General features: G+C 41.2%; 1 protein-coding gene and 1 long non-coding RNA gene across 2 annotated transcripts in view; one reads left to right on the top strand and one right to left on the bottom strand.

Annotated features, from left to right (window-relative positions):
- Positions 1 to 17,225, top strand: part of LOC112656562 (uncharacterized) — a 400,328-nt gene that overhangs the window by 1,497 nt on the left and 381,606 nt on the right. The window lies entirely within an intron of this gene.
- On the bottom strand, positions 8,543 to 8,887 carry LOC112656558 (40S ribosomal protein S15a-like). Its single transcript, XM_035710682.2, has one exon. The coding sequence runs from the start codon at positions 8,885 to 8,887 to the stop codon at positions 8,543 to 8,545; it is 345 nt and encodes a 114-aa protein (XP_035566575.1).

Raw genomic sequence — 17,225 nt, 5'->3', positions numbered from 1 at the left:
AGGCTCCTGGGCATGTGATTGTAATCCACTTGGGTGTGGAAGTGCTCTCGCTCCCCAAGAATGCCCTTCTTGGAGCAGTGGGAGCTCAGGATGTGGAATGGACTTGACTTGCTCACCCAGGTGTATTTAAGCAATCTCTTCCTTAGAAACACCCACACGAAGCGCTGTGCAAACGAAGTTCCTCAAATCACAGAATCAGGTGATCGTACACTGAGGCAGTTGGGCCAGTCAAAACTGCACTTGATGAATGAATAATTCGAGAGCTTCTTTATAAAAGTGACGGGTTTTTAAATGGCCACCATATGGGGGCAGGCAGGTGGCTGGCAAAGGTTTCTGTCCTGCTTTTGCTAGACAGGCTGCCCTCCAGCATGCTGTCAATGAAGGGCACTGATACAAAGTGATTCCTGCAGCCTCTTGCCAGGCTGCGTCTTGACAGAGGACACTCGTGCCTGAGCAGGCGGCAGGTGCTGGACCGGGCTGAGCCCTGAGCTCGCCCGCAGTTATGCTGTCAGCCTCTCTCAGCTCTAATGCCTCGTGACAACTGCCTACCTGGCCTGTGATAACGGCAGAAAACCTCTGCAAAATGATGGGGGGAGCTCACACAGAAGAGTGGCTTCTCGTGCTATGTGAAGCAGAACACTCTGCTTCTCTTTGCCAGTGGGAGACAGAAGGTTAGGGTCAGGACCTGGGCAATGGTGTAGCTCTGGAAATCCAAGTTTGCGCTTGACTCAACCTCCTCCCTGGCTCTGCGTGTCACATGCATTTGTTTTCTCTCGAATGCATGAGCCTCAGCTGCGTTTAAAAAAAAAAAAAAAAAAAACCAACCTTAGCAAAAGATTATCCTCAGAACCGGATTCCCCATGACATTAAGTAACATAGAAGGCTGACAATAAACGTGACGAGTCGGTGCTTCCACTCTGGATCAAAGAGGACAATATCCCACATTGGCCTTGGTCGTCTGCATGAAGCTGAATGTCGTGCGTGAATTACACACCGATGGAAGCTTGACCAGGGTTCGTAGCAACCACATCAGCCTCGCCACCCAATAGCCCTCTTCTGCGCAGATCAAAGCCACACTTATCCAAACCTCCGTTGTGTGGCTCATCAAAATCATTAAAACTAAATGAGAGGGGCTTCGATGCTTTGTTTCCTAGCTTGTAGGGATGGAAAAGAGACAGCTCACCTTGAAGAGCTAAGTGGTTAATCAGAGAAGTAAATTATTAAGCCCCAGTTATTGGAAAATCAAATGAAATAATGCACGTAAAGCACTTATCAGGATGCCTCAGTGAGTGTTAGCTTTCAATATTTCTTATTACAAAACTTTTATTTATTTGTTTATTTATTTTTTAAAAGATTTTATTTATTTATTCATGAGAGACACAGAAAGAGAGAGAGGCAGAGACACAGGCAGAGGGCGAAGCAGGCTCCATGCAGGGAGCCCGACGGCAGACTGGATCCTGGGTCTGCAGGATCAGGCCTTGGGCCGAAGAGAGATGCTCAACCACTGACTCACCCAGGGAGCCCTACAAAATTTTTTACTTGTACTAGGATTTGGGTCATTTCTGTCATTGTTCAGATGCTGCTAATTAGTTTCTCTTCCTCTCATCTTTGAGGTAGGAAGGGGCAGCAAGCTGGTTGCTTTGTATGACATTTCTGTTAGACTCAACTGAGCAACTGTGAATGCGTGGGGCTTGCTTACAAATGGCAGATATACATACCTCTGCTGTGTCTTGAGAGCATTCCAACCTTTCAAGCACATGAGACTTCAGGCTATTTCTAATATTAGATAATTGGTAGACTGTGTGATCCTACCAATAAAGTTGAAAATGGGCTCTAATGAAAACATCTGCCTGGTAAACATTTCAAAGTGATATTTTCCACTTCTTTCTTCATCTTTCCTCTCACTGGAAACTCTTGGCATTCCAGAACTCTCTGTGCCACGGTCTTTGTCGTGTCTGTCAGAGTATTATTTTCAAATAGGCAGTGGTGAACCTGTTTTGGTGGCAAAGATAATTTTAAAGGATTAAAAAAAACATCCCATGACATTCTGGATATCATAATTTCCTACGGTGTTCACAGCTTTAAAATGCTGATCTGGGACTTATTTTATTTTACTTTATGTTATTTAATACTTTGGCAGCAGTGCCGTACAGCAGGTACTATGCTAAGCAGTTTCCAAAGGAGTCCATACTCATTTCACCTTCGCAAAGCTACACGTGGTAAGCACTATGATTAGCTCCCTCTTACAGATGGTGAAACTCAGGCAACGAGAGGAAACAACACACCCCGAGTCTATGTACTTAATCCCTGCGCCGCCTCTGTATTCAGCGTCGCAGGGGCAGCAAAGCTATATTTCAAAGAGTACATCAAGCTTTGAGGCTAATTTTTCCCATATGAATTTGGGTGTCTTGCAGGATATCTTACTAAACTTCAGAGAAGTTTTAATTTTGTAGTTTTCTCTTAAAAATTGGAAATTGCTCCTAATTGATAGTTTTAACTTTGAGCATGTCAACTTTTTTGAGTGGAAAAGAGTTTTCTCTAATATTAAAAGCTTTGTCATATTCCTCCCCTCATCCCCTCAGATAATTTTAAAATTAAAAAATAGGAAATAGCAGCCTCACATGTACCCATCTACCTCTGGGATCCCTGCCGGATGCGTGCAGGCTGTTAGACACTCGACTGCTCAGGGCCTGGGGGGAGGGGTTGCAGGTACAGGACACCCATGTTCCCAGCGCCATCGGTGGGGACGGGGGCTGGTCCCTGGGGCCCTGGAAGGAGAAAGCAGATCCTGCAGCTCCCGCACGAGGTCCCTGCTCTTGCCACAGAAGCCCTTGATGGCTGCTGGCGCTTCAAGGACCAGCCTCCTGAAGGAGAAGCTCCAACCTTCTTTCTCACAGTTGGCCAATCTAGCATGCCTTGGACTCCAGAAGCCAGATCTGCGTGGTACTAATGGACCCGCTCTGTGACATGAGCTGACAGGGTGAGCAAAGGGGTCTCAATCACTTGAAGATGAGGTGCTGAGTGGCCATTGATGGGTGGATATTTATTTATTTATTTATTTATTTATTTATTTAGAGTTCAATTTTCAACATATAGCACATCACCCAGTGCTCATCCTATCAAGTGTCCCCCTCAGTGCCCGTCACCCAGTCACCCCCACCCCCGCCCACCTCCCTTTCCACTACCCCTTGTTCATTTCCCAGAGTTTGGAGTCTCTCATGGTCTGTCTCCCTCACTGATATTTCCCACTCATTTTCTCTCCTTTCCCCTTTATTCCCTTTCACTATTTCTTATATTCTATGGGTGGAGATTTAAACAAAGAAGACACTTGGAAAAACGACGACGATGACAACAACAAAGAAATAATAAAAAAAAAGAATGAAGAATGCTCTAGCCATGCTTTAGGAAATGATGCGACAGCAAAACCATAATTTTCCAATGAGAACAATTCACTAGCAAGGGACAAAGAATCCATAGCACTGAAACAAAGTTAGTGATCGGTAAGATCAAATGGAAGAACAATTTCAAACAAATAGTGAAGAAATGAGGTGAAAAAAATAAAAATCACGAAAGAGAAGGTGGGATAAGAAATAAGAAAGACAAGTCCAGGAGCTCTAATAAGCAAATACCATTCCCAAAGGAGAAAAAGTAAGGAGTGGAAACGAAGCCATAACAGTAGAGAGCACATGAACATCACCGTGCGTGCGTGCCCATGTGTACGTGTGTGCGTTAGTCCCTGTGCTGAACAAACACTTGAATTTTCAAATCAAAAGGGGTCATCAAATCTCAAGAAGAATTAAAATTAAGAATGCTCTCAAGTAAGCATATAATTTTCCCCTACCTCCTCTGCATTATGATCTATTTTAGATGAGTACACTGAAGGAGGAAGATTTTTTTTTTTTTTCTGCTTTGCAAGGAAAAATTCTGTTTAGGTCCAGTGTAAAGTACTTTTTCACAAGGTGGGATTACAGCAATGAACAGAACAGATTCAATTCCTGCCTCAGAGCTGACAGGCTGGTGGGGTGGACCAAGAAGTATGAAAATGGCATGTTCTCTACCCCGTAATAGCAGAAACCCCGGGAACTATGGGCCTGTAAATGAGGACCACCTCTCTGAGACCAGGAGGAGGAGCACCCATTAGCCAGATGAAAAGAAAGCGTTCTAGGAGAGGTGAGGGAGCGCATGGGGAAGAACTGGAGGAAGTCTTGCTGGCAAGATTCAGGAAAAGGAGTTGGGGCTGGGGAGGCAGAGACAGGTGAAACAAAGCGTTAAACTGGGGCCAGATCAAGTATCGAGTGCTTTCTATGTTTTGGGCACCATTCTGGATATTTAATCTTCGTGATGGCTGTACAGTGGAAGCACATCCCCATTTTTCAGATGAAGAAATTGAGGCAAGGAGAGGTTAACTAACTTGATCAAGTTCACCCAGCCAGTTAAATGGCGGAGCCAGGCAGTCTGGCTCCAGAGCCCACACCCTAAGAATGTTGACAAAGGAAGGATTTTATTTTTCAGTACTGGTTGACCTTAGGAACCGTATCTGGTGGTTTCAGACATAAGAGGATAGTCTTTGCTAAACCACCCTCACGCAGCCCCACTGCAGTAGCTGACACACATGCCCGCCTGTCGCATCTGTGGACTTATCTGAGTGCTCTTAAACCGTGGGTAAATGATCCCCAGGCTGTCTTTAGGATAATTAGAAACAAATGGAAAATAGTTCTCCTATATTATCAACAGCATATCAGCAAAACTTGTGTCTTAAAATGTGCATTCAATTTCTAATATTAAAAAACATAGTTAAAGCCATATGTTGGATATTATCACGCATCTTTGTGAAATTAGTAGGGGACCCATTTGAATAACCATTTTGTTTAGATCAAACTTACTGGAGGTTTTTTTTTTTTTTTTTTTAGTCTTTCCTCCCCTTTTCCTCTGACCCCTCTACAAATCCAAATATGAAAGGAAAACTCTGTGTTGTGTGTACGTATGTGTGCATGCGCATACATGGGTGCCTGCAATGGGGTTAGACTGTCAAAAAAACCCCAAAGCCATAGGTTTGGAAGACTATAGTTAGAGAGGTGGGTGAAGGGTAGGAAATCCAAGCAAGAATATATTCAAAATATTCAACAAGAATATAGGTTGTTGGTAATCAACACATGGTGAACCCAAAAAAACTCTTCATTTATTATTATTATTTTTTTTTTATTTTTCTTTCTCTGGCCTAGAACCTTGGTGGAGGAGAGTGCTGGTCTATTTTGTCTAATCTTCTAGTTATTCCCCTAAAAGCCTAATGACCATATCATGTAGCTCTAGGAGAAAGCCTTTTAAAATCTCTGCCCAATCAATGCTTGGGAAACTTTAATCATTGTTGTTTTGTTAATTTCCCCGTTTAAGGTCATCATACGTAAGTAAACACTGGTTAGATTGGATTTTCTGAAATGAGCAGTCCCTCAAAAGATATGCCTTCAATATTACCTTCTACTCCTAAAGAATAAGAATCTTGGAAGGAGTTACACTGGTTTATTTGGGAATACAAAATGTTAAACAACCCTTTTATACCAACCAGTGAGCCATTCAAATGTTGTGCAGACATGAATTCACACTGGGAAGAAAATCCATCAATATCATCAACCAGAATGTTAGAAAGCAAGAGTCCTGTGGATTCCTGCAAATTAGGAAAAAAAAAAACCCATAACATTTTGTAACATATTAGTTGGATTTCCATAGAAGATACAAGCAGAAAAGTAGGTGACTTAAAAAAAAATTAAAGGATAAAACCATATTTCTGATCATTGAAACTGAGAGGGCCTTGTGAAACACAGAGTTTAGCCAAGGTAAGAAAAACAAAAATCAGGAATAAACATAAAATCAGTTGATTTAGTCTGTCTTAAGTAAAATTGAACAACAACAAAATCTCTTGATTGTAGGAGCTGAATCAGCAAATAGAAGAAAAATCTCCCAAAGAATCAACCCTATATTTACAACCCACTTGAGGTTTTTCACTCTGACAGACTAGTCACTAAGTATAGACAGTCCTCCCACTGTTGGTTTGTACAACTTTAAATTTGTCTCTTTCTTTGGTCTGGGCACCAGGATATATTCTAGGGTCAGACTGTGTCACTTTGTGCTTTTTAATTGATGCTTCATCTATAACAAAGAGGCTAAGATTTTCCATGAGAAGTTTTCTCACGCAGAAACCTAGTGGAAACTCACCTCATTCTCATTGTCTACCAGGGGGACACAGAAATTGGGCTGGTGAGGCTAAATGCCATTGGGTTTGGGAAATATGTATGGGGTAGCTACTTTGTGTACAATACTTGGTTAGATGTAACAAGATAAGCAAACCGTATTCCTTATCTTCAGGGCTGTGTACATACTAATGGGAAGCTAAGACAGGTGAATATTCCAGTTAGAGACAAGCAGGGCTAGAAAAGAAAACTAATAATTTTTTTTAAACACTAAAATATTGTTTGTGTTCAAAGAAGGGAGTAAGAGCATTTCCAGATGAGGGAATCTGGGAAGGTGGGATTTTCTTTAGACTTCAGGGAATGAAGATTTTTTGAGGCAGGTAGTCTCAGAGGAGAAGAGCATGGGCAAGGACACTCGTAGAAAAGGAAGCTCTTGATGGTGCACAGTGATGGGGCCATCTGGGGGTGGGCCCGGCAAGTGGAGGGCACAGTGATGGGGCTGGCGGGGCAGGATAGCGGCACTGTGATGGGGTCAATGGAGATGGGGACAAAACTGATGGGGCCAGCAAGGGGGGGGTGTGCAGTGATGGGGCCAGTGGGGGGAAAGGGGTACAGTGATGGGGCCGGCAGGGTAGGGCCAGTGGTGCTGAGGAATGGTGGGTTGGAGCCATTGGTTCAGAGACTCAAATGCCACACGGAAGTGGTTATAGGGGGCATTTGAGACCTGAATTGTAGAGAAGGTAGAGCTAGAAAAGACTGCCTGTCTTGGTTCAGAGACCACCCCTGTGTCAAAGATGTACAATGCCAACAACCAAAATAGGACTTAAAGGGAATACCAAACTTTGCTTATCTTCCCAAGGTAAATTAAAGGGACCCAATTCATAATCGCAGTCACCTCTCTCCTACCTTGATTTTTTTTCTCCTCAAATTCCTCCTCTTTAAACTTTAAGCACCTTCCACCATCTGCCCCCACCCCTGTTCCTGTTCCTGAGTGTAGCCTCTCTCCATTCTCTCTGGGTCTAGATCTTTCCAGGTAGGCTGTTGGCATTTCTCTCCTGAGTCTCTTCCCTCTGGCCCCTCTATCTTGTCAATCTTTGCTCATTTTGAGGTGGAAATTTAATCTAGCGGTAGTTCTCTCATGTTCTCACGTCTGAAGAATGTGAATGAGACCCAAGATAGGGTGGAAAGGAAGGGATAGATGGCAGAGAACTTCAGTAGCAGAATAAGCAATAGGATTTGGCAGCAGATAAGGTGTAGAGCAGCTGTCAAAAGCAGCATCAGATTTCAGGTGAATGGTAGGTCGTTGCAGGTAGAGGAAGCTTGGAGGGAGGATGATGATTGCAGTCTCTGTGGCTGGCGTATTAAACCTGAGGTTGGTTTAGATGAATATTACAGATGATAGCATTTCAAGAACAGGGAACATTAGTCTAGCAAAATGTTCAGATAAAAGTTTAAGGGTTCAGTTTTCACAATAAGACTGGGCATTTAGGTGGGTGAGATTTTAACAGGGGGCACGATGAGTAAAGATACTGTGAAATGCCAGTCTGTAATATTTGGGCTTTATCCCATAGGCCATGAGAAGTCGCCAAAAGTCCTTGAGCTACGAATTAACGTAAAGATAGAATTTTTGTTTTTATGAGATCAGAAAGGCCATTTGGAAGGAGGCTAGACTGGAGGAAGGAAGAAATGCAAGGAGGTTCGTGCAGTAATACAAGGGTGAAGGAGTGGGTTATGAATGAAGGGCTTGTGAAACTATGTTAGTAACAGTGGGAATGGACAGGAAGAAACACCATGAGACATATTTTAAAGGAGGGAGTGTGTCAGTCAAGAGTGTGGTTCAGGGTTCCAGAAGATCCTGTTCAAGTTTCCCTTCTCAGACACTTCTTTGCTGTGTGATCTTGGGCAAAAATAGTCATTCAGTACCTGTCTGAGCCTCAATTTTCTTAGCTATAAAATGAACATGAATAGTACATTATCACATCTCACAGTTATAAGGATTAAAGAACATAAGCCACGTGAAGTTCTTTTTTTTTTTTCTAAGATTTTATTTATTCATGAGAGACACAGAGAGAGAGGCAGAGACACAGGCAGAGGGAGAAGCAGGCTCCATGCAGGGAGCCCGACGTGGGACTCAATCCCAGGACCTGGGATCACGCCCTGAGCTGAAGGCGGCACTAAACCGCTGAGCCACCCAGGATGCCCAACCACGACGTGAAGTTCTTAACACAATATTGTAAAACTAGTTAAGAATGCATTTTCTTCTTTCCTTTTGCTTGCTTTCTTTTCCATTGAGGCACTTTATTACATCCCTGGAAAAAGAATCCTAGGATTTTCCCTCCTGTGTGTTTTCGTCTTCCTTATTCATGGTCCATGATGCCAGCGGAGGTTGTGTCAGTACAACCAAACCGATAGGACGGGAGCAAAGTATTTTGCCACTTTCCTAGATCTTTGAGTGGTTCATCAAATCTGGGGCTGATCCCTCCACTCTTGTTTAACCTGCCTGTGAGGTCCACAACAATTTTCCCAGCTGTGTAATCATCCAGGATTTCAAATTCACCAAAGTAACCGTACTTCATCATCACCGTTAGAAACTGGACGATGACTTTGGAGCATGGCCTAATAAGTACGTGGCATTTACCTTTCACTTCAGCATTGTTATCAATGCTCTTGAGGACCTCTGCCGGGACATTCATGTGCATCATTATGGCAGCACAGAAAGATGGCAGAGAGAGCAAGGAAAGCATTTTATTACTAAAAGTACAGTCCTTGGCAACAGTAACGGTTGTGAAGAGTGGAAGAATCGGCAGGACCAGCTGCCTAATTGAATAAGAGTGAAAGGAAAGGGGTCCCTAATGACAGCTTTTGAACTTGGGTTACTGGACGTGAGACCACAGAAACAGGGAAGTCAGGAGGGGGAGCTGAGAATGACGAAGAGGCTGATTTTGCCATGTGGAATGGAGGAGGCGGCCTTGCCTCTATCACCAAGAAGGAGACTGTCCCCCTCCCTGAGCCCATCTTCTGGGCCCTTAGCAGTGGCCACCAGCCTATGAATGGCCTTCTGGGTCATTCTTCCCTTTCTTGGACATTAACACATGTACATTGCTGAATAGCTCTATCAGCCCATTTCCTGCCAGTAGAATCCCAGAAGTCTGACAGCCTTCCTCCATTTTATCCTGGCCTTGTCCCCTCCAGACCAGGCTGGCACTGTTTCTACTGAGGTGGGTGGTTAGGTCCACAAGTCACATGCCTAATCTCTGGGGCAAATAGTTGTTCAGGGACACAGGAGTTTTCTCTAGAGTGTGCTGTCAGTTTTTTGCATCATGGATAGGCCGAGTACTTTCCAATTTCTCAAGTTCTGGGTCCTTTTTGTCTCTTCAGTTTATCTTTCTCCTCTTGTATCTTGCTAGAAGCAGCAAGGAGAAACCAAACTGTGCCATCCACACTTTGCTAAGAAATCTTTTCAACTAAATAACCACTCATCACTTTTAAGTTCTACTTTCCATTCCAGGGAACATAGTCCAGCCAAGTCCTTTACCACTTTCTAGTAAGGACCACCTTTCCTCCAGTTTCTAAGAACATGCTCCTCATTTCTGTGTCAAGCATTCACATTTCTAGCAACATTCTTTTCAATGTCATCTAGGTTTTTTTCTCTCATGCACTTAAGAACTCTCCCGGCTTCCACTTATTACCTTATTCCAAAGCACTTCCACACTTTAAGGGATTTGTTACAGCAGCACTCTACTCCCCAATACCAACATCTATATCGTTTGCTGAGATTGCCATGACAAAGTACCACAAGCCGGGTGGCTTAAAGAACCAAATGTATTGTTCCACAGTTCTGAAGGTTAGAAATCATAATCCACGGTGTAGGCAGGGTTGGTTCCTTAAGGGCTGTTAGGAAAAGAGTTGCTCTAAGGCTCTCTCTGTGGTGGCTTATAGATAACCATGTTCTCTCTGTGAGAGCCACATTCTCTCTCTTCATGTGGCATCCTCTCTATGTGATACCTCTCCCTGCATCCAGATTTCTCCTTTTATGAGGGGATCAGTCTTATTGGATTGGGCGCAACCTCATGACATCTTTTAATTTCATTGTTTTTGTAAAAACCCTATCTCCAAAGAAGGTCACATTCTGAGGTACTGGGGATTGGGACTCCAACTTTTTTTTTTTTGAGGCACACGATTCCATCCATAACAGTTGAATTATGAGAGTCGATCAAGGGGGTTTTATAACCAAGTGATTCACTTGTGGATTTTCTAAGTCAGTCTTGTGGCTTTCAGAGCATGACAGTTTTTGACATTTCTTATCTGTTTTGATGAGAGCCTCCAAGTCCAGGAGGAAGCAGGCAAAGAGATCACATTATGCCTTTTGTTGATGATGGGGGTGGGCGGGGAAGGGGAGCACTGGAATGGTAAAACGGGTTCATTTTCCAGCCTTGCCATATATGGGTCTCCTGGCTTCTAACAAGATAAACTTCCAGTGATGAACTGATTTTCCATTTCAGTGTTTGCTCTGCCACAGTAGAAGCCCCTTCTGCATGAAGCTCTTAAGGACATATAGAATTTATATCTCTTAGTAGAATTTAATCACAAGACTGTCTAGGGATCTGCTTTTGATTCTTTCATGTGCAAAAGTCATCATTTTTCCTGGCTATTTTAGAGTTCAGGTTGGAGATGACCTTATAAAAATGGCAAAATATGCTCTTTACGGTAGAACAGCAACTGAGCACTTGTATGATGTTAAAGAAGATTCTAACCTATAGAAAACTCCTGAAATTCTATCGTATTTGCATTCTAGTAATAACACTAGAAATATTAACTTATGACGCATTTTCCCCTCACATCATTATACTCTAAACTATGAATCAATTTAGTCGTTTGTTTTTCTTTTATTTTTGACCCTTGTTCTGTTCAGCTTTCATTTTATTTTTCACTGTTCTATTTACTTCCTGTTCTATGCAAAAATGAGGCACTTGACCAGAAATATTCAAATCTATGCGCATGCACACGGAAAAGAGTCTGCTTATTATCTATGAAATCTGGATCAGACGCTTCCTGATTGTCTGCAACATTTTGTCAGACTCTCCGTGAGTCCTGTCATCTGGCACAGATTCTCTCCTTCATGGAAGGCCTTCCCAAGCCTGTGTCTGGTTTGTCAGCTCCCATCTTCTGACTGACAGAGCCGACTTACTCTGCATTGATCGTCACCCCCTTTGCCATGCCAAGGAAACAGATGGAATGAAAGGAATAGGAATCAATAAGATTAAAAAAGTTTAATTTCCTTGGTCTTCCCGCAGTATGCCACCTTCATTCCAAAGCTAGAGTTTTCAAAGGAATGAAATACAGCTCCTTTAAAGAAAACGAAGGGTGTAGAAGCCTCTTGATTGCTTTGGAGTTTGCTCTGCCACAGCTTGACTGTTTTCTTCTTTTTCTTTTTTCTTTCCTTATAATTACAATATTTATTCTGTATATAATTTTTCCTCATATTCACTTTTGTTTTGACTGCATGCTAGTTATTAAAGATGAGAGATACGAAAGAGCCAAAAATCTATGTACGACTATATCCCCTTAGCTTTTGAAGCATAGTAGAAAGAGCACAGCCTCTAAAGTCAAACAACCCCCGTTCAGATCACAGCTCCATGACTTACAGATTCTGTGAGCTTTGACAATTTGTTGAGCCTCGTTGAGCCTCAGTTTCCTCATCTTTGAGAACACCAATTTTACCATGTTGTTGGAGGTTCTGCAGTGAAGCACACAGAGCATCTTGAACAGAGCATGATACTGTGTTGACACCCGCTGATGGTAGCCATTTATTTACTAGTCATTGGTGGACTGTTAAAACGTTGAGGTTGATGTAGAAAACAAGGAACATTTAATATGGAAAAACTTCAAAAAGATAGTCATGAGATTTGATTCCTTTTCAATTGGATCAGATAATAAACTTTTTGGCACAAATAAAGAGACTGAGAGTAAAGTTTTAGGCACATGCTAAAAAATGTTTATAGCTTTTAATGGCCTCTGGGGTCCCGTGCTTGGAAATAGTTGTCTAACATGTTATTCAAATTAACACCATATATAAGCCCAATGCTTCTGGTGGGATGTGAGCAAGAAAAGTATCTAACGACACACAAAATGCCAGTTGTATACCATTGTTATAAAGCCCTGCAGAAACATGTTATAGCTACTTTTGTTAGAATATTTGGTTCACTATTGTTAGTCGAACTGATAGAGAAGACAAGGATAAACTCTGTCAGAGATAAACGAAGCCAGACACTAAAGTGGTAAGGACAGATTTTAGTTAGTCATATACTGTTGCAAAAGAGAAGAGGGCCCAGCATGAACTGAACTCCACTTCAATCTGTACAGAGTTGACCTGGCATTTTAATGAGAATGAAGGAGGAAGGAGGAGGTGAATGGGGGCTCAGTAGAGTTAGGGAAGTAAAAAGTTACAGAGCCAGTTAGTGTAAAGGCTGATTGGGCCAGTTGTGTCCATTAGCTAGCAGTTAGCAAAGTCAGGGGTCTATCCCCCCACAGAGGTGAGATATGCAGGCCCTATGGTCCTCATTTTTACATTCCAAAGGAATGGCTTTCTTTGAGAAAGACACTCCTAAGTTTGTAAGAGATACTGATACATCTCAAAGAGACAGAAGGAGGATTTGCAATCCTAAACTCCCTTGAGTATATGCTCTAAGAAAAAGTGGTCCAGGGCTTATCATCAGGCCTTGGCTAGAACAGGAAGTAAATGGCATGAGACTTGCCCTCATGGAATGGCTATTATGCAAAAGACAAGAAATAACAAGTATGGAGGAAAGGAAACCCATGTGCACTGTTGGTGGGAATATAAATTGACACAGTCACTATGGGAAACAGTATAGAGTTTCATCAAAAAATCAAAATTAGGGATCCCTGGGTGGCGCAGCGGTTTAGTGCCTGCCTTTGGACCAGGGCGCAATCCTGGAGACCCAGGATCGAATCCCACGTCAGGCTCCCGGCATGGAGCCTGCTTCTCCCTCTGCCTGTGTCTCTGCCCCTCTCTCTCTCTCTCTGTGTGACTATCATAAATAAATAAAAATTAAAAAAAAAATCAAAATTATAACTGTCATATGACTCAGTAATTCCACTTCTGGGTATTCATCTAAAGAAAATACAAACCCTAACCTGAAAGTATATATGTACCCTCATGTTCATTGCAGCTTTATTTACAATAGCCAAGACAGTGTCCACTGATGGATGAATGAATAAAGAAAATGTGATATATATACAGATGATATAAATCATGATTGACATATTATTAATATAAAAATTATTATATGTTATCTATATAATAATATATAATTCAGCCATAAAAAAAGAAAAGGAAATCTTGCCATTTGTGACAACATGGATGGACCTTAAGGGTATTATGCTAAGTGAAATAAGTCAGACAGAAAAAGACAAATAGCTATGATCTTGCTTTGTCACTTATACGTGGAATCTAAAAAAAAAAAAAAAGATATCAGCTCATGGATATAGAGAATAGATTGGTGATTGCTCAGGTGGGGGTTGGGTAAAATGAGGAAAGGTGGTCAAAAATACAATTTTGTAGGTATAAAATAAATAAATCCTGGGGATGTAATGTACAGCATGGTGACTATAGTTAATAACAAAAAATAATTTGAGTCTAAATACCTAATGTGATAGATTATCAAGTAACCAAATTATGTATTGTGTAAATGTTTTATAATATATATTTATATAATTTATTTAAAAAGATATGCCAGAAAAAGAAATTTAACAGCATTGTATTGTTGGATTCTGTGTGTGTGTGTGGCATTAAAGTGCTTTTAATTATCTTTAAATTCTTCCATGTTATTTTTTTATTAAAAAAATACTTTTATCATCAGATATAATCACTGTAAAATTTTGTGAAATTCCTTCAAATATTCCTTTCTAAATGAAACTCACCTGCTCAAAGTATTTTTTAAACTGTAAAGTGTAATAAAAAATAAAAGGGATTACTATTATTGTCACTGGAATTATTAGTGTCCATGGACCGCATGTAAAATCATAAAAATTTAGATCTGTGCTTGACTTATACTCAGGTTTTGTTATGGCATGTACATTTTTTTTGAAGAAGGAGTGCAATTTGAATACTATTATCATTGAACAACTACTTTGTGTTCCTTAGAAACACATCACACGGAATTCAAAATAGAAACAGGTTAGATATGGTAAAATGTGACCCACATACATCGCAACTATATCTGAGTGAATGCAAACAGGCAGAAAGTCAGTCTCTGGCAAATTGTCAGGGTTTTCTTTCTTCTTCTTTTTTTAAAGTTGCTTTTATAGGTGAATACTCCAAGGTTTTCCAGATGCTTAAGAGATGTATCTGAATATTACCTGCCCTTTGTGATGTCCTCAGAATCACAAATTCTTCCTGTTGAGACATCTAATTAAAGGAAGCAATCCTCTATGTGGATAAACAGCGTCACTTGTCTCAATCCTTTGTAAAACTGCCCTCTCAAAGTCTCCTTTTCTCTCAAGAGCCTCTCTGCCTCACTCCAACAGTCTGCTCTTTGCGGCTTCATTCTTTGGATGCCCTTTGGTATTCGTGTTGCATCTTGTGGCTTTACCATGAATAGCTATTCTTTGAACTTTCTCCTCCACTGCTGATGGCTCAGCTGTGCACAATTTGGGGTTGTGCAGGATATTAAAGGGTGGACAGCATCTTTAGAATGGTTCATGGACCTTGTTGTAGGCGACAATAAGCATGTGAGGAGGGAGTTGGGAGTTGGGTACCACAGGAATCTTCACTGGGTGCCAGGTGTTAAGAGGCCTGTAGAAATAGATGAGGATTTTCATTATTATCTTACTAGGCTTTATGTTGGGTGGTTGAGCTTCCATAGAAATGCTCATAATGCTCTCATTGCTTGAATCAAGGTTAAATAGACAAATGCATAGTAATGTCCCTGGCCCCTTAGTTAAAGCTCTCTTAGGTCCTTTCTAACAATCTGCCACATAGAGCAATATGATTTTCCTGGGTTTATAATGGTCGATAGCTATTGAATTCATGTACGAATTTCAACTGGGATGTTATCTGCCAAATATTTACAATATATGCTGAAAGTCTTACATCAATATGTGGGTCTGATCTTCAGATATACATATGTATTTTTGGTAAAAAATCCAAAACAACAGTCTCCCCTAAAATAGAAAAATAGAAGAACACCAACAAAAAGCCCCAAAGACCTGACTTCTATATAAGAAGGAATAAAGGTTTTTGAAAAATCATCAGATTTCACAATATCTGGATACTAATTTATCAACATAGGGTATGAAAGAAGGAGCTCAAACTAACAATTATAATGTAGTCAAATGAAAGATTTCACTATTAAAAGATGAAACAGTTGAAAGAGGAAGATAGAATCCTCAGTAGGCTTCATTGAGCTTGTCATATGAAAAGCACTCAGGAGAACTATAAATTCATTTATTTAACATGTATTGATATGCCACTACTATTTATGCTAGGCACTGGGTGAGGTATATGGGGATGCCAAGTTGAATCACACACATAACGTGTCTAAAAGATGCAGAGGGGGGATCCCTGGGTGGCGCAGCGGTTTGGCGCCTGCCTTTGGCCCAGGGCGCGATCCTGGAGACCCGGGATCGAGTCCCACATCGGGCTACCGGTGCATGGAGCCTGCTTCTCCCTCTGCCTTTGTCTCTGGCGCTCTCTGTCTCCCAGTCTTTCATGAATAAATAAATAAATAAAATCTTAAAAGATGCAGAGGGAAGACCATGTTGAAGGCTCAGGGTAAGACAACCATCCACAAGTGGTTAGAGCTTTGGGCCTTCGAGCCGGCCAGTTGTATAGGATCACTAAGACTTCTATTTACTTGATAATAGTCATATATGAGTGTCATGTCATGGGGGGGGGGGGGGAAGGTTTCTGTAGAGGTTAAAGGAAAGAATGAATTAATGAACAGGAGACATAGGATCAAAATGTTTCATTTTCACCATCTTTTCTAGCTGAACTAACTACAAGGGAGAACATCATGCTTGAGGATTCACTGGGAGGCAGTCCTAAGGCATAGACATAAAAGGAGAAAAAAATGAATAAAGAGCAAAATAAAATAAGTAGAAGATAAAAAATTAAAGAGAATGTGACAAGATAAAGAATGGCAAGAGTTCTATGACTGAAGATGGAAAGGGGGGTTCAAGCTTATGGGTGCTATCTCAACTAGTACTGGGTTTTGTGGTCTAATTGTTTCAAGACTAAAGTTGTAGTTTCAATAAGATTTCCCATTTCCTAGACTTCTTAGATATTTCAAAGCATCCCATCCTTAAGTAAGCACAGTGCATTCACCATAGAATGCACTGTCCCATGGTTGTTGCAGTTATTTGGCGTTCAATCACCTTTAAGTGTAGAGGACACTTAAAATTAAATAATCCATGAAGTCATCTAGGAAATAAGAAAACATGTGATTACCATGCATTTTTTAGTGAGCCACAGAATCCTTGCTGTTTCAAGCCAGTTCGAGTACATGGAAAGAAGCCTTTCGTAATAATTCAGCTGTAATAACATGCCTCATTTAGAATGTATTAGGAATACACTTCTCTCACTGCTTACTTAAAAAGAAAGAATATATCAGGAAATTATCTCTTCGTTTGAGTTTATTAGAAAATTGTGTATCAATTATGCTCAATAGCAATTAAATTTCTCCCATTTATCATGCTATACCTTGAATGAGTAGTCAAAGAGGACATGGTGTCAAATGTATATATTACAAGGATAGTTTGAGTCATATGGTGGGATGCCTTTATCACAAGAGCCAGAAGAACTTGGAATCAGACTCAAATTCTGATGATTTGTGCAGCCCTGAGACCTGGTGGTGTAACGCGTGGTATAATCTCTTGTCTTGCCTTGTGTGTTAGAAATTGTTTGCCAAAGAATTCTTCACTCTTGTAGTTTTCTTTATCTAGGCTCTGCACAGCGCATGTATACCGTAGGATTTTTCACTGTTGATCTTGTGCAGCTGTTTGCTATAGAAACATAAGGAG

This window comes from Canis lupus, chromosome 37 (assembly GCF_003254725.2).
Source record: "Canis lupus dingo isolate Sandy chromosome 37, ASM325472v2, whole genome shotgun sequence".
Lineage (NCBI taxonomy): Eukaryota > Metazoa > Chordata > Mammalia > Carnivora > Canidae > Canis > Canis lupus.
Note: the sequence above shows the minus strand (reverse complement) of the source record. Positions and strands in the feature narration are given on the sequence as shown.

Excerpts from the sequence above, each read along its gene's own strand:
- LOC112656558 (XM_035710682.2), bottom strand. The coding sequence starts at position 8,887 with ATGATGCACATGAATGTCCCGGCAGAGGTCCTCAAGAGCATTGATAAC.